Source organism: Rhinoderma darwinii, chromosome 12, assembly GCF_050947455.1.
Source record: "Rhinoderma darwinii isolate aRhiDar2 chromosome 12, aRhiDar2.hap1, whole genome shotgun sequence".
In the NCBI taxonomy this organism is placed as follows: Eukaryota; Metazoa; Chordata; class Amphibia; order Anura; family Rhinodermatidae; genus Rhinoderma; species Rhinoderma darwinii.
Genome location: NC_134698.1, coordinates 73,306,675 through 73,332,985, shown reverse-complemented (window position 1 = coordinate 73,332,985; position 26,311 = coordinate 73,306,675). Strand labels below are relative to the sequence as shown.

The 26,311-nt window shown below is 43.4% G+C and overlaps 3 protein-coding genes and 1 long non-coding RNA gene across 9 annotated transcripts in view; 2 read left to right on the top strand and 2 right to left on the bottom strand.

The window, feature by feature from the left end:
* The window catches only part of KLHDC1 (kelch domain containing 1), a 23,040-nt gene extending 22,212 nt beyond the window's left edge, over nucleotides 1-828 (bottom strand). The window contains exon 1 of one of the 4 annotated variants that reach the window (XR_012851361.1): nucleotides 399-827. Coding sequence is in view for 3 of the 4 variants with exons in the window: in XM_075844019.1 (XP_075700134.1) it covers nucleotides 399-494 (96 nt within the window). In the remaining variant the exon portion in view is untranslated. Of the gene's footprint in view, nucleotides 1-398 lie in introns of all 4 variants that reach the window. The other 3 variants (XM_075844019.1, XM_075844018.1, XM_075844020.1) reach the window with 3 other exon arrangements.
* POLE2 (DNA polymerase epsilon 2, accessory subunit) lies at nucleotides 2-16,714 on the top strand. Of its 3 annotated transcripts, none has more exons than XM_075844017.1 (19): nucleotides 2-29; nucleotides 2,837-2,937; nucleotides 6,199-6,274; nucleotides 7,425-7,502; nucleotides 7,731-7,824; nucleotides 8,613-8,687; nucleotides 8,951-9,034; nucleotides 9,232-9,288; nucleotides 10,262-10,310; nucleotides 10,390-10,462; nucleotides 10,890-11,062; nucleotides 12,382-12,471; nucleotides 12,819-12,873; nucleotides 12,990-13,049; nucleotides 13,175-13,252; nucleotides 13,904-14,012; nucleotides 14,108-14,284; nucleotides 15,276-15,343; nucleotides 16,533-16,714. In XM_075844017.1, exons 3-19 carry the CDS (start codon nucleotides 6,210-6,212, stop codon nucleotides 16,549-16,551), a joined length of 1,404 nt encoding a protein of 467 aa, XP_075700132.1. In that variant the 5' UTR covers nucleotides 2-29; nucleotides 2,837-2,937; nucleotides 6,199-6,209; the 3' UTR covers nucleotides 16,552-16,714. The 3 variants fall into 3 exon arrangements, with proteins under 3 accessions (XP_075700132.1, XP_075700131.1, XP_075700130.1); XM_075844016.1 differs by lacking the exon at nucleotides 2-29 and adding an exon at nucleotides 240-315; XM_075844015.1 differs by lacking the exon at nucleotides 2-29 and adding an exon at nucleotides 336-1,111.
* On the bottom strand, nucleotides 7,340-21,386 carry LOC142664730 (uncharacterized). The gene is made up of 3 exons (XR_012851362.1): nucleotides 20,136-21,386; nucleotides 12,372-12,439; nucleotides 7,340-7,478 (listed from the first exon to the last, which is right to left on the bottom strand). It is a non-coding gene; the product is annotated as an uncharacterized LOC142664730 (long non-coding RNA).
* DNAAF2 (dynein axonemal assembly factor 2) lies at nucleotides 20,497-26,311 on the top strand. The gene is made up of 3 exons (XM_075844014.1): nucleotides 20,497-22,074; nucleotides 23,861-24,007; nucleotides 25,691-26,311. The coding sequence occupies exons 1-3, from the start codon at nucleotides 20,536-20,538 to the stop codon at nucleotides 26,141-26,143; spliced, it is 2,139 nt and encodes a 712-aa protein (XP_075700129.1). The 5' UTR covers nucleotides 20,497-20,535; the 3' UTR covers nucleotides 26,144-26,311.

The window sequence follows — 26,311 nt, the reverse complement described above, 5'->3', positions numbered from 1 at the left end:
TTACGCTCGTCTGAATGAGCCCTTACAAGGTAAAGCACGACCCCCCCCCCCCCCAGCCCTTTTTATACGTTTTGTCGTGTTGTATGACAGGATTGCGGCACTTCACACAAATGAAATCGGTAGTTATGGGCAACGGCAAGATAACCAGTCTGTGCGTTGTTGTTTTTTTTTTGGGGGGGGGGGGGGGGGGCATATTTCAAACACCCTTCAGTCACAGGTCATGTTTTGTGGCACTGACACCGGGGTTTACAGATTTGTCAGAGAACGTTGGACAGATCCTTGACCAAATTCCCGCCCAAATTAGGTCAACCTGAGGTAATGCGTCACCAGCGTGTCTGCCGGTACCGCATAAATGACTCCATAGTGTGAATTGCACAGAGCTCCAGGCCACCTCTTACCACATATCCCCCCCATACATAGAGACAGTGCTGGTCCACGGCAGCGCAGTGACCGCTCCTCTCCTCCGCCACACAGAAGCGATGTGCAGCGGCCATAACCTGTCAGTGAAGTCTGAGGTGATCCCCAACTGTCAACATCATCCCGTGTACAGTAATAACACAGACGGACGGGTGGCTGCGAGGGACAAACCACCTGACGCGTTTATAAATAACGTCTCTTCTCAGAGAGAGAGAGATATATTTCAATAAATGACCGACTCCGTAGTCCTATACTATGTGTGGGAGTATTGTTCTTTTGAGAATTGTTGCTCTACACAGAGCATGTTCGGGCTTGTTGTTCTATGCAGGTCATGCTGAGGATAGTATAAAGTTAGGCTGGAACTTGTAGTCCTAGATCTGTTGGTAATCACACTCTGGTTATAGACACGCACTATATCAAAGCTGGTGGCGAAAGAAAAAAAATGACATATGCAATGCATACTAGAGCCTAGCAAAGTTTGGTCTTCGACAAAATGGCGACATCATGCGGACATAGGAGGAAAACAAAGTGTCTACTCTAGTGTCAGTCTATTCGTGTTCTAGAGCGGATGTTAGTGCAATGACGTCATCACAGCTGTCTGTGGGGTTTGGCGCGAACATTTCGAGATGGCAGCTGATAGATTGAAGAGTAAAGTCTCCTCCGCCTTTAAAATGCATGGCCTCCTACTGCGGGCGTGAGTAACCCTAATATAGTGTGCAGCTTGATGTATGATGGTGTGATTATAGGTTATGTGTAATTATGTATTACTTCAGTTTCAGTAAATAAAGTTCTGCAACTTTCTATTATAGTTTGTGCTTCAATTTCTAGCTTTTTTTTTTTAAACACCTCTGCTTGCTGTCATTGTATTTTGTCCTTTTGTTTATTTCTAAAGGATAAAAGTCTGTCCTGGTCGTGTGATCACACAGGTGCAGGGCTTGTTACAGTAGAGCGCTCTGATAACTGTACTGTAACGAGCCCTGCACCTGTGTGTCCATCACGTGACCCAGACAGATTTTCATCCTCTGGAAGTTAACCATGAAAGATCCCATTCAATAATTGCACTAAGTATATGATAAAATTCTGACCTGGTTTCTGTTTATAACAACTGTCTTTTTGACGGGAAAAATAGCTGAATGTGTCGTTATTTTTCACGTCAAATAGGATGGAATCTGTGACCGAGATGTGTACAGGGTAAAGATGAGCGAGTTTCCTGAAACGCGACTTGCGGGGAATTTATTGGGATTGAATAGACGGCGCCCCGATTGCCCCGTCTGACTGATGTCCAAGTTGCATATAGTCCTAGAAGACTTCGGAGAGTCAGACAGGGAAATCGGGCACTTGATTCCATCCTCGTCTGGTCTTCCGTATCGAGTCGTCCCTGCTAGCCTTCTGAGATGACGTCATTTTGTTCCGTGTGACTGCTGCAGCCAATCACAGGCTGCATTGGTCACATGGGACAAAACGACATCATCCCTCAACGCCTGCTTTTTTTGCTGTTGGTGAAGCGGGAATGGGATTTTGGCGAATCAGAAACTTTTGGGAAATTTGGACCAAATTCAATCGGTTCGCTCATTTCTAGAACACAACCTTATGACTGCGCTTTATTTGCGGATTTTATTTCTTTCGGATTCTGTACGAACCTGCCAGAAAAAAAAATGGTGGCATGCTCCATCAGACTCCGTGCAGAGGTATAAGGAAGCGTTCTAGGGGAGGATACATAGGACGCGTGTGCGCGGTGGTCGTACGTTACGATGAGCCATTTTTTGTGATAACTTATATCAGGAATGATCGAAATTCTGCAGACTTCAGATGCTGGTCGGGACCCGCCAGGAGCTATTTTGACATCGCTAGAGGTCCAGCAATAAGAACTCCGACAGACATTAAAGGGGTTGTCTCATAAAGCCCATATTACAGCATATGGATATGGTAGAGGGGGTTCCCTGCTCAGGACCCCCTCTATACGCCAGAGCTGAGCGGGTGTTACACAGTCAGCCATACATCAGTGGCCACTGCGGGGGATGTGTCCGGCTATCCTCGGCTTCCCCTGGTAAAATCAGCTGTTTTCTGGGTGATTCTACGGACGGACCCGTGGCGGCTCCTATATTAAGGGGTGCTCTGTGCCACTTTAAAGAGTAACTGCACTTTCAGCAAACTTTTGATATGTTTTTAGAATGTCCACATGAGCCGTCTTCAGCCTGACGGAGCGCTGATCACAGCCGGGGATGCCGGGTGCTCCACTGAGCGCTTCTGCTTCTTCGTTTCAGCGTCGTTGGGGGTCTCGGTACCTGGACCTCCACCGATCCAAACTTTTGATATGTCTCTATGACCTATCAAAAGTTTGAGGAGTGCAGATATTCTTTAATTAAAAAACTGTGCAAAGAAATTGTGTATTCTCTTCACCTGAATGTATTCTTTTTAGGGAGGCCAGCAAGTACCTAAGTGAAGCGCTGAGGTCTGTAAATGAAGTAGAACTTGAGGATGTCATAGACAGTGTCATCGATGCCGTGGAGAAGCAGCCATGTAAGTATCTTATTTTTACCTTACTTGCTTTAGGCCTCGTGCACACTGCTGTATTCCGTGGTGCAGTAATGCGATGTCCGTAGACTGCTGTAGATACATAGTGCACCTTCCTTTGCCCCGTTTTCCATACAAACCAATAGTTGCTTTCATTGGTATGTTGTGGTGGAGGCAAAGGAAATGATATGTGACCATTGTGCTCGGAGCTCCCAGACTTCACCAATGTGATCTGCTGACCTGTATCTATCTCTTTGTATACATTTCCCCTTTAAGGGTGCCCCTTCATGCTGTTTCTGTGCTGCAGTTGCAGTTTTGCCGCACATTGCTGCGGTCTTGCAATGCGGCCCGCGCTGCTTGTACAGGTGAAGCACATTGAAATTATTTGTTTTACCTGTACAAGCCGCAAGGCGCATGACCCCAGCGTGCCTGGGCACCCAAATTCTTCTAATCATTAAAGGGGTTTTCTTAGTTCGGATAAAGGGTGGAATGCTATAAAACAATAAGACCCATTACTCACCTCACCAAATCCAGCGCAGCCGCTGCGGTGCTCTCCGCTTCTTTGTTGACTGTGCTGCATCGATGACTTACCCGTATACCAACGTCATCGCTGCAGCACTGTCAACATAGAGCGCCGCAGAGCACCGGAGCGCCGTGGATTGGTCATGTGAGTAATGATTTTGTGTTTTTTTTTTTTGGGTACGAAATTTGCAGATAAAAACAAGGATCTATACGGCGCTGCTGGTTTGTAGTGGACACATGGAAATCCTGAGATCGGGTAATAGTTTTGTAAAAAACTGTTTTAATTGCAACGCGTTTCAGCACCGAACCGGCGCTTTCATCAGGCATAGGTTTACAGAAGGAAAGAGGCAGGTTTATATAGCGCCAGTTCAGACTGGATAATTGCTCAGAAAAAACCGCGAAAACACAACATCAGGTCAAAGTTCAAAAAAATGTGTATATACAATCAATAGACGAATCATAATATAAATACATGGATGATAAAAATAAAGATAATAACAAATAAAAAGAATTCATAACAAAGACACATTTTAAACTAGTCGATGTCAATAGCTATATTGACTTCAGAAGCGCCCATCATCGTCCCTGGTTGAAAAACGTACCTTTTGGGCAATTCCGTAGGATAAGAAAAAACTGTAGTACTAACAACGACTTTGTCAAAGAATGCGGGGTCCTTGAAAAAAGGTTCAAAGATAAAGGTTTCCCTAAAAACCTCATAAAAGGTGCACGACTAAAAGCTTCTAAGCTAACACATATATCTTGCCTCAATCCCTCAGCTAAGATTCCTAAATTGGGTGCAACTAATCCCCATCTCAATTTCATCACCACCTTCAACAGGGGTAACAAAACAATCAGGAACATACTTTCCAAACATTGGCACATCCTCAGGACTGATCCGTATTTAAGAAACGCACTACGATGTAAACCAAATATTACTTTCCGACGGTCCCTATCCCTTAAAAACATTTTGGCCCCCAGCAGAATTAATAAACATCCTATTACCAACACAGACTTTCTTTCTAGTATAAAAGGGTCCTTCAGATGCGGACACTCACGTTGCCTTTGCTGTAAGTCCATTAGCCACAGAAAATTGAATTACACATCCACAGTCACCAATGAAACTTTCAGTATACAGTCTCTGCTGAATTGTGGCAGTTCTTTTGTCATCTATTTATTAGAGTGTCCATGTCATTTGCAATACATTGGTAGAACCACTCAGTGTCTGAGAACCAGAATCAATAACCATCGTTTCAATATAAATAACGGATATCTCAAGCACAGTGTCTCTAGACATTTTTTCCGTATGCATAACTGCGAATTCAATAAAATTAATATTACTCCAATAGAACACATCAGCAGTGACGTCCCAAACAGATTTAGCAAATTGAAACAGAGAGAAAACTATTGGATTTTTAAATTGAACACTCTTCACCCTTTGGGTCTGAATGATATTACAGAATCATCCTTAGATTAATTAAACCTTCTATCCTTCAGATCTTCCCAGCATGACATGTTCTACTACACTAACTTATGTTCCATTTTTTCCACACGGAGTCAAACATACCCTCCTGTTGTGGACACACGACCAATACCCACAAGTAATAGACCTACCTATTAATCTTAGTCCCTGCTACACATTGATATCTGGTAATCATCTTTCACTCACCCACCGTCTGATGCTCACACTCTGTCCCGGTCTGTCAGCCTCCGACGGTCCTTCCTGAGCCTCCCTTCCTCCTCTCGCGCTTTGCGTTCCATCTTGCGTTCCACTTGGTTTTGGAGCGCTTCGGCTTCCGTTACCCTTCTGGTCTCCGTGGCGACATGTAAACTAAACATAACATACAGTATCACTTCCTAACAATACATACAAACCCTTAGTCAAACAACGTTTACCCACCCCATTTTTCCCATGACACCTTATGCATTTTTCCTGTTAATAAAAATATGAATAAAACGATGACATTTATTTACACAATTTAGTTTTTAACTTGCTACGATCCTTTTGTTGAGTACACAGCCTCTTTTATTATTTTTTATTTGTTATTATCTTTATTTTTATCATCCATGTATTTATATTATGATTCGTCTATTGATTGTATATACACATTTTTTTGAACTTTGACCTGATGTTGTGTTTTCGCGGTTTTTTCTGAGCAATTATCCAGTCTGAACTGGCGCTATATAAACCTGCCTCTTTCCTTCTGTAAACCTATGCCTGATGAAAGCGCCGGTTCGGTGCTGAAACGCGTTGCAATTAAAACAGTTTTTTACAAAACTATTACCCGATCTCAGGATTTCCATGTGTCCACTACAAACCAGCAGCGCCGTATAGATCCTTGTTTTTATCTGCAAATTTCGTACCCAAGCGGTCTCCTTTGGCGACCGGCCCGGATCTGGCAGCAGCTACCTCGTGGACCCCAGTGCTCAACTCTTCTAACCTACACGGTGAGCATTTATATTTCTTCACCACCTTACACCACCTTCTTGATCCATACCAAGTGGCGCCGTGGCTTTTTCTCTCCCCGTTGTGTTTTTTTTTTTAAATTGTTTTATGGCATTTCCCCCTTTTTTTTAAAAAAAAAAAAATTTATTTCAGGAAAACGGCTTTAAATGGCGACTTGGAATTATGCTCTTGGACATTGTAGAAACGGAAATAATCCTTTTTTAATATTTCTGAGCACTTGGTATCGTTGTTGTGATAATTATATACTGTGTGTTCTCTGATTGACTATTACAACGTTCTAGTGTCTTCTAACATGATTGAGAAGTCGGCAGTGGAGACCGCAGTACAGGAATGCAGCCGCACGTGTGATGAAACCATGTAAGATAACGTTTATGATCATTCCTGGGGATATTGGCCTGATCCATTTTATAAGTATAATATGAATAGACCCTGGCAAGAAAATACATCGGAAGAAAGGACAGAATCATTCCCTTTGCAGATATAATTCCCCTTTAACTACCAAAATCTGCCCCAACTTTATAATGCTGGTCGGGTTAGAAGAAACTATTCTATGAAGGACCAGTTTAATAAATGATGGGTCGTATGGATGTCATAGAGGGCAGTGCCCCACTCAGGACTCCTCAGAGTGGATCGCCACTAACAAAACGCAGGTCACTGTGTTATATGGTCGACTAAATATTTGAATTTGTAATAAAACATTTCACCAGCAGTGGCCGCTGCAGGTGCAACGTATGGCCAGCCGGCGCATTCCCTAGGGATATCATCAGAGGTTTTAGAAGCTTAATTTTAGGCCTTATTCACACGTACGTGTTAAACGTCTGTGGGACGGCCGTTGAAACAGCGGCCGTCCCACGGACCTATGTAATTCAATGTGGCCGTTCACACAGCCGTTGTTTCAACAGACCGTGTGAAGGGTCCGTGGGAAAATAGGACATGTCCGTTCTTTTCGCGCATCACTCCACAGACTCTCAACTATGGGGGATGCGTGACATCACGTACCGCAGTGCTGAGCACGGATGCACCACGGGCGGGAAAAACTGCAGTTTTTCATGTCTGAGATGCGCAGCGCTCGTGTGAATCAGGCCTTAAAGAGAAGTTGTCTTGATGAGATATCCCCCCTTATACACTGTAAAGTCTCTCAAATTCTATTGCATCAGCTGTGATTGCTCGAGGATGCGGCGGATGGCCACATATTTTGCTGCAGGAGAAATTTCGTATTACATGGCCCCCATTCTAATACATGGACAACCAAGAAATACATGGTTGTGCTCAGTCCTTCAGAGTGGGAGCCTCTCTTTCCAGACGTCTGTATTCTGTAACCGGGCATAGGGACTTGGTCCTTATAGAACAACCCCATTAGGTAGTCCAGTTGAGTTCTGTTAAGTCACATTACTAAAACAATGACTGTAGTAATGATTTACATATTATGGACCATATATTTACTATTTTAATCCACCACTGGTCATGTGTTACGTTGGATTGCCTATCTTCTTTTTGTGTGTTCCAGAGAGCACATCTTCAACATTATTGGAGCGTACGACATCCCACGATTCATCTATAACTGCGAAAGAAAGAAATTCCTGCCGTGAGTGAATCTGTTTTTTTTTTTTTTGTTTTTTTTTTATCGCTGTTCATTTCCATATTCCACAAAGGAGACTTTAAATTAAAAATGATTTCAATTGCCCGTATACTCCACCGCTTCTCATTCATTAGATGCGCTGTAATAACGAAACCATTCACCGTGTAGTTCTGTAAACATGCGATTTGTTTTAAACTTTTTACGTATCTGCATACATTTTCCTGTGTTCTGCAGCATAAAAATAGTTAATTATCCTGAACCCAACCTGCTCGGCAGTGCGAGAGACAAAGCAGAGTTATTCCGAGAGAGATACACAATACTTCAGCAGGTGAGATGGCTGGATGTCGAAATGTAACTACCTGCCCTTATTGTTTCTGATACTGAGTAACTACACAACAACTTGTGTGATGATCACAGGAGGTGGCCAGATTCTCCGCTTCTGGGAGTAAATAATGAAGAGTCCCATGAAATAATTAAAAGCAGAGCTGAGAAATTAAAGCGACCCTCCAGTCCCGCGACAACATTTTGAATATGACGGGGAAAATTGAGTTATTCCCTGGTACCCTCCAGTTGTGCCCCTCTGCTGTGGATCTGCCACATTGGGGTTCCCTCTGTGTTCCAACATGGCTGCAGGACTAATTAGACTGAGTCTGGGACACTCCCACCGTTCTTGGGTTGGCCAGAGTTGCTCACGTGAGGAGTTCTGGGCAACCAGAGAACAAAGGGAACGTCTTAGACTCAGTCTGAAAAGCGCTGTGCCCATTTTGGGACAACACAGAGGGGACCCCAACGCAGCGGATCCACAGCAGAGGGGCGCAACTGGAGGGCACCAGGTAATATAACTCTATAAACCTCCGTCATTATTTATAATTTTGTGCTGGGACCGGAGGGACGCTTTAATAAAGTATATGAGAAAATCACATAACATATCATTGTACAACAATTAAACATGATTTGCTAAACTAGAATACCCCTTAGGATAGTCAGATGCATGTTTTTATAAGCAGATACATGTGGGAGGAAATTCCTATTTCAAGTGGAAGGATGAATTCTGTATTTGTACAGTAAAGATGGTTACATGTGATCTAGAATTGATGTGCGTTTTGTGTATTACAGAGGACTCACAGACATGAGCTCTTCACACCGCCTGTCATTGGAGCGAACCCTGATGAGAGCAGAAGCAAATTTCAGGTATAATGGAGGGACATATTGCTGGACTCTGGACAAGCGCTGTTTAAATGTCTTATTTAGAGCGTACGGACTTCATAGAGAGGTATCTCCGACTCCCCAACTTTCCCTTACGATATTGGCTAATTGCCTTGATAGCCTTCTAAAGAGAAGGGATCGTCCTGTTGAGACAGCCGCTTTTCTATATACATCCCCCTGTATAAAGCCATTTATAGTTACGCAGATGTGACATATTTAGTTCTTTTTTTTGTGTGTGTCTTTTATAGCTCAAAACTGTTGAAAACCTCTTAGGCAGTGCATCAAAGTTGGGAGATGTGATTGTACTCGGAATGATAACGCAGCTGAAGGAGGTGAGAGAAAAACACACTCTTGACTAAACTGCCAGTAATTCAGCACTTCTGGATGTGATGGTTGTTTAATTATTTGACCGGCCTGAACGTAGCGATGAATCTGTTGTATTTAGTTAATATACTTTATTGATGAAAATCACTAATTTATTGGTCTTGATTTTTGATCTGTATTAATATCTTTTATGTTCTATTGACAGGGAAAATATTTCCTGGAAGATCCCACTGGAACAGTTCAGCTTGATCTCAGCAAAGCAATATCCTTTCTTTTATTTATATATATATATATATATAGTTTTTTTATTTTTTTTTATTTTATGTCTTTAAAATTTTGACAATGACATGCCCTCTTATGGATCACGTTCTATTTGGTGTGTTCCTATAAACCATAACTTGAATGTTACACAGAATTCTTTTTGCCTTCTCCATTGTACCGTACATGCAAACACGTTTTTACCATTAGGGTATGTTCACACGAGGGCGTCTGTAACGGCTGAAATTACGGGGATGTTTCAGCCTGAAAACATCCCCGTAATTTCAGCCGTAACGTCATGTGCAGGCGCTTGAACGCCGCGTCCATTACGGACGTAATTGGCGCTGCTATTCATTGAAGTCAATGAATAATGGCTCCAATTACGGCCAAAGAAGTGACAGGTAACTTCTTTGACGCGGGCGTCTATTTACGCGCCGTCATTTGACAGCGGCGCGTAAATATACGCCTCGTGTGAACAGACAAACGTCTGCCCATTGCTTTCAACGGGCAGATGTTTGTCAGCGCTATTGAGGCGCTATTTTCGGACGTAATTCGGGGCAAAAACGCCCGAATTACGTCCGTAATTAGTGCGTGTGAACATACCCTCATTCTCACCAGTCTCAATCCTTTAGACGGTAATGAGTCTGTTTTTCAAGTCGTACCAAATATTAGGTTTCTTTCCTAGCAATTTTTGAGTTGGCTGTCTAGCCCAGCATCTTAACCAAGCGGCTGCAGGGTTGGCATTCTATATTGCCAGCGTTTTGCAAACTTGACCCAAATATAAAAAAGTGGCGCTAACCTGTATCCAGGTAAAAATACGTTTATAATATCACAAATATATTGTTTGCTACAAAAACGTAAACGCTGCTGTTGCGTCGACGGTTGTGTTCAGGACCCTTACATCGTTGCATTGTTTTTTTTCTTCTCTCTACTGTATTTTGGCTATTTAGTAATATGTTTCTTTAACATCATTGCACCAGTTCCATAGCGGCTTGTACACCGAGTCCTGCTTTGTTTTATCAGAAGGTAAGATCACAGCACGTCATGATTTTGTTTCGTTACTCTATAGAGTAGATATGTAATATGTTGTTTGTTTTTTATGCAGGCTGGTATGAAGACAAAGTATTTTATGTAAATGCTTTTGGATTTCCTCCCACTGAACCTTCCAGCACAACACGGTAAGGAGATTTTTTTTTTATTGTTGCATTAAATTTGCCTTCTGAATATATTGGGGCAACTCATAATATTGTTTTAGCGCTATGGAAATGTAAGATCTATTGTTAAACTGATCAATTTGTGAAAGTATATCATTCCTCAAAGGGTTAGTCTCGTCACAAAGTGATGGCATATATCGCTAGGATATGCCATCACTTTCTGATCGGTTGGGGTCTGATTGCCGATCCTGAGATTCAATTCACTGTGGCGGTGCAGGGGACTGCAGCACGACCCCACTAACTTGAATGGAGCTGTGCTGCAGTTCCTTTGGGATCGGATAGGAATAACCCTTAAAGAAACATCAACCACCAGGTTTTCCCTCCTTTGTGAAAAATGGGGCATAGTCTTTCTTGTACAGGTAAAATCCCTTTTCAATCATTTTTTTCTTAGGGCATATTACGGTAATACCAATTTCTTTGGTGGACCATCCGCAACATCCGTGAAGGCTTCAGTCAAACTTAAACAACTGGAAGAGGAGAATGAGGACGCCATGTTTGTGATTTTGTCTGATCTGTGGTTGGATCAGGTGGAAGTGATGGAGAAACTTCATGTCATGTTCTCAGGTATTTTCAGTCTTGACCGCAATAATATTTTGAATGTTCGATACAGACCCTTCCCCTTCATACAACTTATAATGGCGGTCACTGGGCAGGATGATTAGATATTCGATACTAATCACTGAAATGTAAGCAGTCGGCAGTGCCACAGTATACTTCCGTCATTCACTCCTTTGATTAGGATTTGGTAGAGCTTGTCGGCCGTAGTGGTGAATTCAAATTCCGTGAACGGAGGGATTGTAAAAAGTAGCTTTAAACACTAAGGGGGAATAGTTCTCCACCTGCTGTATTATCCGCATTGCTCCTGCTGATTGGGAATTACAATGATGCAGTCATCTAGTATAATACGTAGGCTGGGATTCAATTAGAAGTCTCGCAACTTTCTTGGGATTTTCATAAATAAGCACCTACGTGCAACGCAATGTGTTCCTATGGACTGTAACTGTAGTTTTGGCATTCTATACATCTATTATAGTAACTGTTGAGCAAGTTGTTAGCCATTTTACTCCTTGATAAAAAAAAAAAGTCACTGCCTGAAGAGAATGATTACAATTATTTTAATAGTATTATTCCTAAAATTGGCCCTTGAAGCCCAAAAGTATCTAAATGCAGGCACAAGCAGATGGTCAGAACGTGTGAGATAGGTCTATGGGTGATAGATGATAAACCCTATAAATCTCTATTTATGATATAACTGATACACTAAACCAACTGCTACAAAATAATCCTACGCGTTTCAGTCCCACGTGTCTTAGTGGTACATCATCAGGGATTATGTTATTGAATTTCGCTACATGCCGGTTAGCCCTATTTTCGTACTGGAAAAGCCTCCCGGCATGTGCACGACTCTGATAAAAATGGCCGCCCTTTTTATCAGATGTGCCACTAAAACACGTGGTACTGAAACGCGTAGATTTATTTTGTAGCAGTTGGTTTAGTGTATCCGTTATATCATAAATAGAGATTGTGGGTTTATCATCGATCACCCATAGACCTATCTCACACGTTCTGACCATCTGCTTGTGCCTGCATTTAGATACTTTTGGCCTTTAAGAGCCAATTTTAGGAATAATACTATTAAAATAATTTTAATCGTTCTCTTCAGGCAGTGACCTTAGGTTTCGTTCAATTGAATTCAATCAGTGTGCACAGTGACCTATTGATAAAAAAAAACACCCCCCCCCCCCCCCACAGACACACAAAAAAAAATCTGCCTTCGCCTAGTTAGTGCCAGCTGTCTTTTCAAACTCATTAAATTAGGCAACCCGTGACCTTTTTAGATATTTTTATATTAAAGCCGCAAATGTATTTTTACCTCTTTTCAGGCTATTCCACAGCTCCGCCAACTTGCTTCATCTTCTGTGGCAATTTCTCTTCAGCGCCCTATGGGAAAAATCAAAATCAGTCACTGAAAGGTACATTAGTGTACATGAGAAAATACACGGACATTATACAACGGATACTTGATCATTCTGGTTTTCGATCATGCTGCATGCTGATGGCTTTCTGGTTTATTTACATCTGATAAATGGATGACCTGTAACATGATATTGTATCTATAAGACAGTAGTGTGACTAGAACCATAGACTTATGAGAAAACGAAAATATCACAATAGCGTCTGACTATATGATTTATATTATCTGTTAAATGGCAGAGGCTCCTGATGGTTTGTATGTTTACTAGTTATTTCTGGTCACGGTTATTTGTTACTCAAAGAAACTTTAGGGAATGTTTTTAATTTCTCCCCCCTGAACTTTTAGACTCTTTGAAGACTCTCGCAGATGTGATATGTGAGTACCCAAGTATACACAAAAGGTAAACCTTTCTTATTTGCTTTATTCTTGGATGTTTCTATGTGTTTTTTTCACACAGATCCATCACTTTCTGAAGTTTTCCCTTTTTAAATGTTTGTTTTGTTTCACATTTAACAGCAGCCGGTTTGTGTTTGTACCTGGTCCTGAGGACCCCGGCCCTGGTTTCATCCTGCCCAGGTAGAATTACATCTCAATGTTGGTTCATATTTTGCTGTCTAATTTCATCATTTACTCATGGATAACTGTGAGTAAATCCTATTTTTGCTGAACTTTAATTCTTTCTTTCGTAACATTTTCTGCAGGCCTCCTATCGCAGAACACATTACAGCGGACTTTAGACATCGAGTGCCTTTCTCCATTTTCACTACAAATCCTTGCAGGTGGGGTTAACTTGTCACTTAAATCATACCTTGGTTTGTACAGATATTTATCAGTGTTGTCTGTGACTTTATGCAGTTCTTAAATGGTAACTAAACTTTTAAAAAAGTTTTGACATGCCAGAAGTTTTGATCGGTGGGGGTCTGAGCGCTGAGACCACCACCGATTTCTAAAACGAAGCAGCAGAAGCGCTCGGGTGAGCGCTGTGCCACTTAGTTTCTGATCGGCTTTCCTCGGAAAGCCGAGCGAGCGGTGTTTTACGTGATCAGTGGTGGTCTCAGTGCTCGGACCCCCATTGATCAAAACTTCTGACATGTCAAATGGTTTTTAAAAGTTTAATTACAAATATGTGTGGTGTGTATTATACATGCACATGGGATGTTCGTATGTGAATAACAGGCTGAATTGACATCTGCTCCAATCCAGATAATCCGTTTAGGGACTGAATATTTGGATTTATTTTACCAATTTTGCCATTCAAGTGTATAATGCAATAGCAATGAACCCAATGCAGTCCATTTTTAAATGTGATACTTCCATAGAAACACCAAATAGAAATTCATTAGGAAAACCTTCCCTCAAAATGAATGATGGGTAAGTAACTGGCAATAATGACCAGCCTTGTGTTTAATGTAACTTCTCTCAATTCTCAGAATCCAATACTGCACACAGGAAATTGTCGTGTTTCGGGAGGATCTGGTGAACAAAATGTGCAGGAACTGTGTGCGCTTCCCTAGCAGCAGTTTGGATATTCCAAATCATGTATGTTATTTGCTCTCGTCCTCACTAGTTTTCTTACATCGTCTAGTGTGTTACGTTTCATTAACATTTCTCTCCCCTTTTGCTTCATTTTGTAGTTTGTGAAAACGATCCTGTCTCAGGGTCACTTGACGCCTCTTCCGCTCTTTGTCAGTCCGGTGTACTGGGCATATGATTATGCTTTGCGCTTATATCCTCTGCCTGATTTAGTAGTCATCGCAGATAAATACGATCCTTTCTCCATCTCGAATACAGAATGCCTCACTATCAACCCTGTAAGAAAACCTTTTTGTTACCATTACTTGGTTTTGCCTATGGCAGAGAACGGAGGGAGACCATTTCAGCTCTCAATATTTGCAAAGTAGCACCGAAAATGCAGGATTCTTCATTTTTCTGGAAAAATGAAAGTAACAAGCAGTCTCTCATGAGGCAATCCCATAAAGAGCTATCGTGCTTCCTAAGATATGCCTTAAAGAGTTACTCACACCTTAGACATTTATGGCCTATCCATAAGATATGCCATAAATGTCTGATAGATGTGGGTTCAAGCTCTGGGACCCGCATCTATTTCCAGAACGGGGTTCACCTGCCCTCAGGTGGCCACTGCATTCACGGGAGAACCGATTGGGAGGTGGGCACTCTGCTCTCTATTGATTCCTATGAGGGTTACGGAAACGGTCACACTCCGCCTGGATGATGCAGGACGGTTGTGACATCTAAGAACGTTGTTTTAATTCCGGGCCGCAAGTGATCTGGTCTCCTGCCTCGTAATGATTTGCTGTACATGGACACGTGACTAGTAACAACCAATCGCTGGCCGCAGAGGTGATATCAGTTGATACAGCACGTTACCAATGCTGCCTGCGATTAACTGTTGTGTTCATATGTCCAGGTACTATTTGTCATTGATCTGCCGAGATCGATATTGCATTTTGTTAGTTTTAGATATTTGGGGTACAATAGACGTTACTCTTAGGGGGTCAGAGACCCCTTTTAATATTTTTCCCCAGCAGAACGTAACCATGAGTAAAATTGTAGTCTGAGGGTATATGGCCAAAAAATGTCTTTGTGAGGTGAGGCAAGTATTCTTCAAGCTTCATAATACTGATCATGCTAAAAGAATAAAATATGAATCTATGTAAACGAACTACAAACTTTTTTTCAAAAAACATCGGTCAGTCCATTGCATTGAGGTAGGGGGTTTCTTTCTTTATGTAATGTAACTATTTGAGTTCCTTTGCTCCATTTTTATTTTTTTTAATTCAGGGTTCATTTCCAAGAAGTGGATTTTCCTTTAAGGTCTATTACCCATCCAATAGAACAGCGGAAGACAGGTAAGAGTCCCTCGTTACAAGTCTTTGCAGATGTTTCTCAGTTTACAGCTGTAGTGCAAGGGACAGAACTCGCTGCATTAGGGCTCATTCAGACGAGCGGGTATCACGTTAAACCAACGGCAGTCACACGGACTCATGTATTTCAATGGGACCGTTCACACAACCGTTGTTTCATCAGAGCGTGTGAAAGATCAGTGAGAAAATATGACATGTTCTATTTTGCTGCGTCTCACGCATCCCTCCATAGACTAGTCCGTGACAACGCGCCCTGCATGGGTGCAACTCGGACGTGAAAAACTTCAGTTTTTCACATCCGAGGTTGCTGACGTTCCCAGTCTGAATGTAGCCTTAATGAGACATCTGGTCGGGAGTGGTCTGCAATACGCAGGTTAAATGCAACTACTATACAACACCAAAGTAATGACCGGTTACATGCACTTCACCATTAACATCGGCTACCTTCGCTGGCTCAGCATTATATTGGAGAGTGGTAATTTATTTGTTCGGGAACAAATTAACTTTCACATGTCGTCACACTCTGATGCTTTGTAAAGTGATTCTCCCGAGATAAGAACCTACCAGGTGATCACATTTCCGGATCTGCCAGTGAGGCCCGGAGTGTTTGGTTTCAACTGTGTTTTTATTGAAAATTTTTCTAAAACATACATATAACTTAGAGCAGCATGAAGGGCCATGCAATTCACATAGTAAGACAGTAACTTTCAATAGACAGACAAAACATTTGGGAAAAAACACAGGGGTTTAAGGGTGTGAGGGGGGGGGGGGATAGTCGGAGCTCCACCTACCACCTAATCTTGAGATCCCTGTATCCAATACTTGTCCCACGGATCCCACACCACTTTGAACCTGTCCAGTTCATTGTCAATAGAGGCCGTCATATGTTCCATTGTACGTATTTCCCTAATTCTAGTTACTAAGTCGATGTGGGAGGGAGGGGCTGCCTGGAGTGTTTGGTAGCCAGGCGAGATAGTCCATGACCTTAGATTAGGTGAGAAATCCGTGACCTTCATGAAAGATTTAGATCCACAACAGCCTGTACCAGATCTCCTTTATTTCTTACACTAGACTGTATGGATCTATGGAAGCACACAACGCATCAAAATTATATCAGTAGTTCTCACATACGCCGGATATGATATAAAGTAACATTCATATATTTGTATTTCAGCAAACTGCAGAGCGTTTGACTGGATGATGAAAATAAGTTTGTGGCGACAGAAGATTTTAGGACCCTCTCTGTAAAAAAAAAAAAAATGTTTTTTTTTTTTTTTTTTTAATGTACATTCTGTCTGTATTTTATGTATTGGCTAATTAGAAAATGTTTTGTAATAAATAATTCTGTATAATGTATTACACTGGGTTCACAATCGATGCAAAAGATTTACATGAAATATTTACAATGGCTTGTAATACTATAGACATTTGTTTATATACATTACAGGTGTGTGTGTGTGTGTGTGTGTGTGTGTGTATATATATATATGTGTTTATCTGCTGTCGGGTGAAAACAAGGATCTGACAAGTTGAATATTATAAAGGGGTTATCCGGGTTTTTAAAGTTGATGGGTAGGCCATTAATAAATCAGTAGGGGTCTAACTCTCACTCTACGTTCGTAGCGGCTGTGCAGCATTGTCCCATTACCTTGCACAGCCGCTATGAATGTAACAGCGGGTGCAAGTACAAACGAAAATGAAATTTATGTAAACAATGAAGAGGCTGCGGCGCGCGTATGATCACTGCAGTTGCCGAGAGTTGGACCTCAATCAACCTAATAAGGAAAGGCCATCAATTTTAAAAACCCGGATAACCCCTTTAATCTGTAAAGCATATTTAAAGTCACTGCTTAGCAAAGGGTGAGTGAAAAAAATATATAGATTTTGCGTAAATGCATTAATGAATAAAAGACATTGGGAAATCTATCTAAACGATAGAACTGCAGTGACCTCACATGATGTAGACATGTGACTGCATTCATCCTGTTCTCTGGTGTTTTGACCATTCAGCTAAGAATTTTCTATATGGGGCAATACAAATATTCAGTCGTATTATTTTTTTTTTTGTGTGCTTTAATTGACCCAAAGAAAAAAAACAAACATCTGTCAAACAGGAGGTGCACTAGTATGTGGTTTACTACAGGTCCAAAGGCAAAGTGCCCATAATCTTCATTAACCCTCCAAACCCGTACGAATTCTGTGCCCTGGGATCTGCCTGGTTGTAATGCAAGCAAACCACCAGGGCTTGAGAACTGGGTGGCTCCCAGATCTAATCATTGGGAGGAGCGTTCCATAAGGGCACTGCACCCCAATCGACGCGAAATGAATAGGCTGAATCTGTGTCTGGAAGCAGCGAATATATCAAGATCCGATAAAAGTCTTTGCCCTTATTCAGACAAATGTTGAAATTGTCCGTGTGACGGATGGTTTTTTTAACGGCCGTCACACGGCTGCATAAGAATCAATGTATTTCTATGGGGCTATTCACACGGCCGTTCTTTTAACGGACCGTGTGAAGGCCCGTGAAAAAATGAGACGTCCTATTTTTGGCTGTTCTCACGGATCCCTCAATAATCAAGTGTATGAAAACTGGTCCCACGCGGATGCAAATTGGCCGTGACAAAAGGCAGTTTTTCACGGCCAACTTGACACACTTTCGTCTGGATAAGGGCTTAGGCCGAGTTCACATGTCGTGGATTTTTCACTGCAGATTTTATACTTTGCAATGGAAAAGATGAGATCTGTGTTGAATCTGCGACGTGTGAACTTAGGCTATATATATATATATATATATATATATATATCCGTATTGTAGATCTGTAATACGTTGGCAATAGATATTGATAATCCCTCTGTATGCAGATATTTGTAGGATCAGAGGGAAAAAAAAAATATATGGGGGCTGTTCCATTAGGTGCAGTTTTTCACAGATATGGTATGTCCACACGTTGCAGTCAAACTGTAGTTCATTTCCAGCAGTTTTTGCAAATTTGTGGCATTTTTGGCAAAAAAAAAAAAACCCCGAACCAACGTGACTGCATCATTTGATCGTACCCATATTCTGCCTGCCTTCTCGGGAGGTTGGGGTGCTGTATGGACTGTGTGCCACCATACATACTCTGTGCATATGGCTTTGGTGTGTGCATGAGGCCATAAAATGGGTTTTCCCTATTCAGACAACCTCTGTCCTTATCCCTATTAGGACATATGCATGTAAAAACGGGGGGATTCCCTTGCACTTGACACCCCCCCCCCTCTTTCTATAAGCCAGATCGGTTAACTGTTGGCTAGCAGCAGTTCCCGTTCTGGAGCACTTGAGCTGTCGCTGTATTACTTGGACTGTTATTCCGGCATTGTTCAGACAGTTCAGGTTTTGAATGTGGTTTGTTGTTTTGTTTTTTAACCAAAACCAGAATTAGATTCAGTAGAGTAGAGCTAGAAGACCTCCCTTTATACACAGTTGAGTCCCGTTATTATGACCATCAGCAGCTAGATGGGTTGGGAACGATCAATAAGGTGCTGGTCGGGGGTCTCCGGTATCTGGCGCCACGCTGACTGCAGAGCATCACACATTTGCTGGAGGGTGCGTGGGGGAGGATCCATAGAGCAAACAAGACGATCGAGGTCCCACAAGTGCTCAATTTGGTTCAAGTCTGGCAAATTAGGGGGCCAGGGAAGTACTTGGAAGTCTTGGTCGTGCTCTTCCAGCCACTGTCGGAAATTTCTAGCTGTGTCACATGTCGCATTGCCTTGCTGGGATCCCCCAGACCATAACGCTGCCGCCACCGGCTTGTGTTCTTCCAGCAATGATTGCCGGGTGTTTGTTCGATGAAGCAGAAACCGTGACTCATCGGAGAAGACAACCCTGTGCCAATCATCGGTGGTCAAATTCCGATACTGCCGTGCAAATTGAAGCCTTTTTTCCCCGATGCACCTTTGTTACATAGGAGCAGTGACCATCCGTTGGCTTTGGAGCCCCATACGCAGTCGGGTTCCCTGAACTGTTGTGTTAGACATGTCCGGTAGCCCCCTGGTTGATATTCGCGGTGAGCTGCTCCACTGTAGCGCGTGGTTCGGCACTCGCACACTCTTCGTAGCCGACGTTCTCCCACATCAATGGCACGTGGCGCTCCGCAGTTTCCACCTCGGTTATTCCCAATGCTGCCATTTGTCCACTCACGATACACGTTCACCCCAGCAGCACGCGAACAGTTCACACACTGCGCTGTGTAAGAAATACTGACACCCCGGCCCGAAAACCAATAATCATCCCTTATAGCAACTCTGATAAATCTCCCGTTACCCATGACAACAACGAGTAATATGTGACCAGACAGCCGACCACACGCCTTATATACCCACCAAGCCAGGACACATCACTTCCTACATGGGCTGCGCGCTGCCGACGTCTAAAGTAGGAGGTGATCATAATAATGTGACGTGACTGTATATTTCTTCTGTTTAGGTTCTGGTCCTAGTTTTGGCTTAGAAAATACATGTGAGATCTGCACTGTGTGAACAAGGCCTCATACCCCTAAAAAAAACAAAACGAAAGCAACTGTTTCCCAGAATTCTCGGGAGCAGGACCTCACAGCGATTCCTCTGAAATTGAATGATGTGATGAGACAACCGCTATTTGTGCCGCCTGTGATTGTCTCAATCTTGAAGACTATTCTGAAGATCATTTCTGTGACTTCTTCCTGTTGGTATTTCTTTTTCTTGGCCACTTTCTAATCTTCACTCTATATGTGACAGGGTCATAATTTGTTCCCATTACCTCCATGACTGGCAGCCCCTGCTGGCATATAACGCTACAACAGGTGTGGCCCACGCTAAACATAGCATAAGAAGCGCTGCAGCTGTTGTAGATCTCTGTGGAGGCACGTTACCGCAGTGCATACTGGGACTTGTATTTCTCGATCAGAGCCATCTCCCATCATGCCTGTATCTACACATCCCATGTACGTGCACATGTTCCGTTCTCTAGCCGCGCTTCCTCTGTAAATAACCGCGGTGTTTGCTCACTATGTCAACCAATGCAATGCTTTGTCTTTATTGGCTGGGCGGATGACTTCCGCACCACGTGTTATCGCCTCGGCCAATCACTGCCTAGTCGCAGGTCTGTTCTGATCTCATCACCATGCGCCCGTCTCCTAGGTGATCAGTCGTAGAGTAGAATGGCGACGAAGCTGGAGGAGCTCAACGTGACCTCGGAGGAGCTGGAGCGGTTTAAAACCGCCTTCCAAGATGCGAGGTTCCGGGAGCTTTTCTCACAGTATGCGGAGGAGATCAGCGATCCTGAGAACCGGCGGCGCTATGAGCAGGAGATCAGTGAGATGGAGCGGGAGAGAGGGGTGAATATCCAGTTCATCCACCCGGAGCCCGGGCATGTGCTGCAGACGAGCGTGAATGGGCGGGAGACGTGTTATCTCAACGTGTGTAGTAACCCGTTGGTCCGTAAACCGCGCTGTGAGCCCGGCACAGACCAGGAAGGCCGGTCTGGACAGCACTGGCGCCTCCCCTGCACCCTGACGCCCCCTAGAGAGGAGCTCAGTCCAGGGGGCACCAAGGAGGTAATCTATGACGTAGTCTTCCACCCGGACACCATACTCTTGGCCTCCAGGAATGATAAATTCCGCTCCATGGTGGATCTCACTGCCCTGGACACCGTGTCCCAGCAATTCAATGTTCTTCTTGATACCAGAAATGTCCGGACTTTGAGTGAAAAATATAAGGGGGTCCCGCAAGCAACTGTGATCCGCAAACCCCTTGCTGGAGACACCCCCAAACTGCAAGACCACAACGACCCGCTCCGCTTCCCCTATCCTTATGACGTCCCAGAATATCAGAACAAGAGCCGGAAAAACAGCCGGCACCCGCCCAATAAATCCCATGCTGAATGTAAAACGCTGTGCCCTGAGCCCACCGTCCCCCGTTACACCATCAGACACCGCTCCTATGTGGACCTCCAGGATTACCGAGACGCCAGGGACTCTGCGCCCAGTCCGGTGCCGAAGGAGCTGGTGATTACTGTAGACTTGCCCTTGCTGAGCTCCGCTTCTGATCTCGACCTTCACATTGAAGGAAAGAATCTCCGACTAGAATCCCAGAAACCGGCATATAAACTGCAGCTCAAACTACCGTACCTGGTGGAGGACGAGCGGGGGGCGGCCCAGTTCAATAAGATTAAGAAGCAGCTGGTGATTACGGTGCCCGTCGTCCAGCAGAATATCCTCAAACTGATGCAGGATCACACGTCCGAGTCTGAACCAACAAATCAACCCACCAGCCAAGAACAAGAAATCTCCCCCCAGCCCAACGTGACCACGGAGCCCCCCACAACAGAAAAGACTCAAGATACAACGGCAGATAGTGACCAACAAAGTTCCCTGAGCCAGGACCCTCCCGAATGCCCCATATTCACTTGTTGCCAGGACGCCACGTCGCTGACTCTGGTCATACATGTGAAAGATATTGATGAGCACAGTATAAGTTCCGAAGTCAGCAGCTACCAGTGCGAAATCCGGTTTTGCGTGACGTTTACCAACATCCCTTACGTTTTATTTGTAGAATTTCTGCCGCAGTATAACCTGAATACAAATGATATTGCTGTGAATGTATCGGAGGACAACATGGTTATTGAGCTGACCAAATCCTCGGAGTGCTTTGGACTATGGAAAAATCTCTACTTTGGTGTAAATAGCAATTCTATGCAGGTAATTCTATGTTCTATAATAGTAAGACACATATTATTGGGGTTGGGTTTTGGGTGTATTTTCCACTCCGTCTTCCCACACAATAGGGATTAATCCCAGCAGAGGGAAGTGTGGACAGCATTTATATGGTCAGAAGAGTGCAAACTATCTGGATGTCCATACTTATGGGGGGAGGGGACTTGGATGTGAACCATCTGGTGAGAGGCGCAACTATAGATTTCAACCTGTGCCATTCTTTGTCCTGCCGGAGATAAGCGGCGCTAGCGTGGTATTACTGTGGCTTATCTCTTTCTCCTTATGGCAGTAGTTAAACAGATATCCAAAATGTATGGCCAGCTTTATTATTGACCCGGCTGGTATATGAAGTTGTAAAACTAACTTCAGGGATTGCAGTATTTGTAGTTCCCTAAGAAGTTGCGCTTTTAGTTGACCACATGCAGTTACGTATTGATAGTGCTGCCATCTATTGGTGGTGAGCTATAAGCAATAACCGATACCGCAAAGGCCATGCAGTATATATGTATCAGGATTTGGGTCAACATTGAATTTTATTGCGCTATTTTATTTTCTCTCACTTTTATTTTTGGGTTTATCCAGTGCCTGTTTATTATATATACTTTGTATCAATCTTAGATATATTAGATCTTGTGGGTATATGCAATTAAGAGGCTGGGTGGGTATTTACTAGCACATAAGTAGGTCTATTGGGGTGTGTGTATCTCTATGTGTATCTATATCTATTATTTTTTTTGTGGCGTCGAGTGCTATTTTTATTTTGTTTTTCATTTTGATTGTATTACCTTGGTATATAGGAAAGTACCGTAATCTTTCACAGTGAGGCTGTGTTCACACGGTGCTTTTTTGCGGGGTTTTTAGCATGTGGTTTTTGTTTTGGCAGATACAACTCCCATGTCTCTCAAAGGGCGTTCATCAATCTAAATGAAAAAAACAACGCACAATGTGAACCTATCCTTACAGTGATTTACCTCCAAAAGTATATTGTAATTGAATTTAACTTACTGAGCCGTACAGCCTCTATGTACTGCTGTAAATACTCAATCAGGCGTCTTATGTACGGCGACATTCTCCCCTAGAAACACTAGTTCTGTCCATACAATGTCATGGAACGTGGTAATATGGCCGTGTGAAGGAGTCCTTAGGCCTTGTTCACACACTGCAGATTTTGCATGTATTTTTTTTTTCCAACCAAAACCAGGAGCAGAACCTAAATATTAGAAATATATAGGATGGTCTTATAGGTCTGCTCCACTGGATCCAATTTTTTGTTTTGGGCTTAAAAAATGCATTCAAAATCTGCACTGTGGGAACAAGGCCTTTAAAGTTGGAGCTTCAGAGGGGTGTTAACCAATCACATTTACTGTTGCTCAGCAGGTCACCAATCAGCTGTCGGCATGTGGAGGAAGCAGCTAAATATATTGTAGGAAGGGCGGGTACATCTAAGCAGCCATTTTTAATTAGGTTAACATGGCAGACCTCCTGAGTTTCATGTGTAAGGGGTTTGAAGTTTTTTTTCGAATCCCCCTTATCCGTGCTGCTCTTGCATTTTATTTTCCCAGGCCTACGTTAACGAAAGTCATGGAAACAAAGCAGCTGAGGGGTTGTCCATTGTGAGGTAACGTGATCACGTTGGTTCCCTGGGGGTAAAACTAAACAGGTTTCCCTAACAAATACCCTCTCATTGTTTAACTAGCGAGAATCCCCACTGTGTGTACGCGGTTTTACGCAGGATGTTACCCGACACTTGTTTGTTTTTTTTAATCTGTAGGAAAGAAGGTTTATTAATGAAGACAATGTAGCAGAGTTCTTAGAAAGTGGTTTACGCCCTTCTACTATTCCATGGTCAACTCTAGAGGATCAGCCGCTGATAAATGTCCTGGACATGACTGACAGAAGGACCCACATCCAGCTGAACGTAAGCCCTGACCTAAGACGAGGAGTAGAAGTGAACGCTGTGACGGAATAGCGTGTATATATATATATATATATATATATATATTCTTACTATGCGTGTTGTGTATGTATAGAACACCTGAACAATTGGCGTATTCTGATCACACAAGTTATCGAGGTGTAGCCTGCATTCAGACTGCGGCCATGTTTTAAAGGGGGTATTACGATTTCAGACATTTGACATATCCCTATGGATGCCATAAATGTCTGATAGATGCGGGTACCAATCTCGAGACCCTGTCTGGTGAGATGACTGCTGTATCCAGGTGTGGAATCATTGCAGAGGTGATCAGGGATCCGGAAACCACTGAGCTACTCTGTAAGGCCTCATGCACACGACCGTAAAAAAACCCTCAGTTTTTGCGGACCGCAAAAATGGACCCATTTACTTTCATTGAACGCGGACATCTTTCCGTAGCGCTATGGATGGGCGTCCGTGCCGTAGAAATGTTCAGAAAATTATGGAACATGTCCGTTCTTTTGCATTTTGCGGGCCGTGCTCCCATACTTAGTATGGGAGCACGGCCTGAAAATGCGGGTGACAGCTGGCCGTGCCCGCAATTTCGGGCACGGTCGTGTGCATGGGGCCTAAGGCCTCATGCACACGACAGTATTTTCATCTATCCCGAAATACTGTCCGTAAATACGGATCAGTAGGCATCCGTTATTTCATCAGTATATACGGATGGGTGTCTGTAAATACGGTTCGTATTCCATATGTATATACGGGTCTGTGAAAAGAGGGAGGATGCAAATTGTCATCAGCATGTTGCATAGCAATACGGACGGTATACCATGCACATGCGTATACCGTCCGTATTTACAGAAGCTCCCATAGACTTCTATGGGAGAGTCCTTGCCCTAATTACTGACCAGAATAGGACGGGTTCTATAACTTTTTCAGCACGGACACCCATCAGTAAAAATACTGAAAGGTGTCCGTGGCTAATAGAAATGAATGGGTCCGTAATTACTGATGACAAATATGGTCGTGTGCATGGGGCCGAACTCCCATAAGTGTGTGTGTTTTGAGCCCCCCACAGCGGACAGCTGTAACCTTTGGGGAAACTTGGCAGTAAGGGTATGTGCACACACACTAATTACGTCCGTAATTGACGGACGTATTTCGGCCGCAAGTCCCGGACCGAACACAGTGCAGGGAGCCGGGCTCCTAGTATCATACTTATGTACGACGCTAGGAGTCCCTGCCTCGCTGCAGGACAACTGTCCCGTACTGAAAACATGATTAGAGTACGGGACAGTTGTCCTGCAGCGAGGCAGGGACTCCTAGCATCGTACATAAGTATGATGCTAGGAGCCCGGCTCCCTGCACTGTGTTCGGTCCGGGACTTGCGGCCGAAATACGTCCGTCAATTACGGACGTAATTAGTGTGTGTGCACATACCCTAACTGTTCAGCGTAGCCCGAAAAATGATAGAAATGCATTGTGTCTATTAGACCATTTGTGACGCAATGATTCCTCCAGTTATTTAGCGTAGCGCTAATCTTCTGCCCCACCGCCGTTTTCTTAACCGCTCTGTCTCAAAAAATAAAATCAACAGACCCTAAAACCTTCCCCAGTAAAGTGTAACAGGATCAACATTTTCCTATTGAATAATTCACGACTTGTTTGTTTCACCTACAGAAACCTGAACTGGAAGAAGAACATTATCCGACTGATAAAGAACAATCTTCAGAAGTGATCGAGGTGCCGGAGCAGGTCAGCCGTCAGTCAGACAACTCAGGTCCATCTGACACTGGTGAAACAGCAGAGGAAGGACAGCAAAGTCCACACCTGGCGATGCCACCGTGTCACACCTCACCCACTGCACAGACTTCTGCCCAGCCGCTGGATACAGATGACTTCTCCGAGGAAGATGAGGGGATCTGCTTCAAAGAGATTACAGCAGTCGGAGAATTTGATGAGGATGATCTCCCGGAGGGTACGGAACGCAAACACCCCACACCCAAATCTTCCATCACAGAGCAGATCCTAAAGGAAGTCGATCCCTCAGATGGCTCCGCCCACATCCCCTCCGACCACAGAACGCAATGTGCCTTCAAGTTTGAGAACGCCGTGTTGTTTGATTTAGATTGATTGTTACATGAAGTTTAGTAAGAATAAGTTGTGTTATAAACTGTAGGTAGTTTTATTTGTGAGGTGATATGCAAATCAGTGACTACTTGCAGGTTGAGTTTTTGATTTTTTTTTTTCTGTTTTATAAAATGTCTTATGTTTGATTAAACCTGTAGCAGCCGATACTGA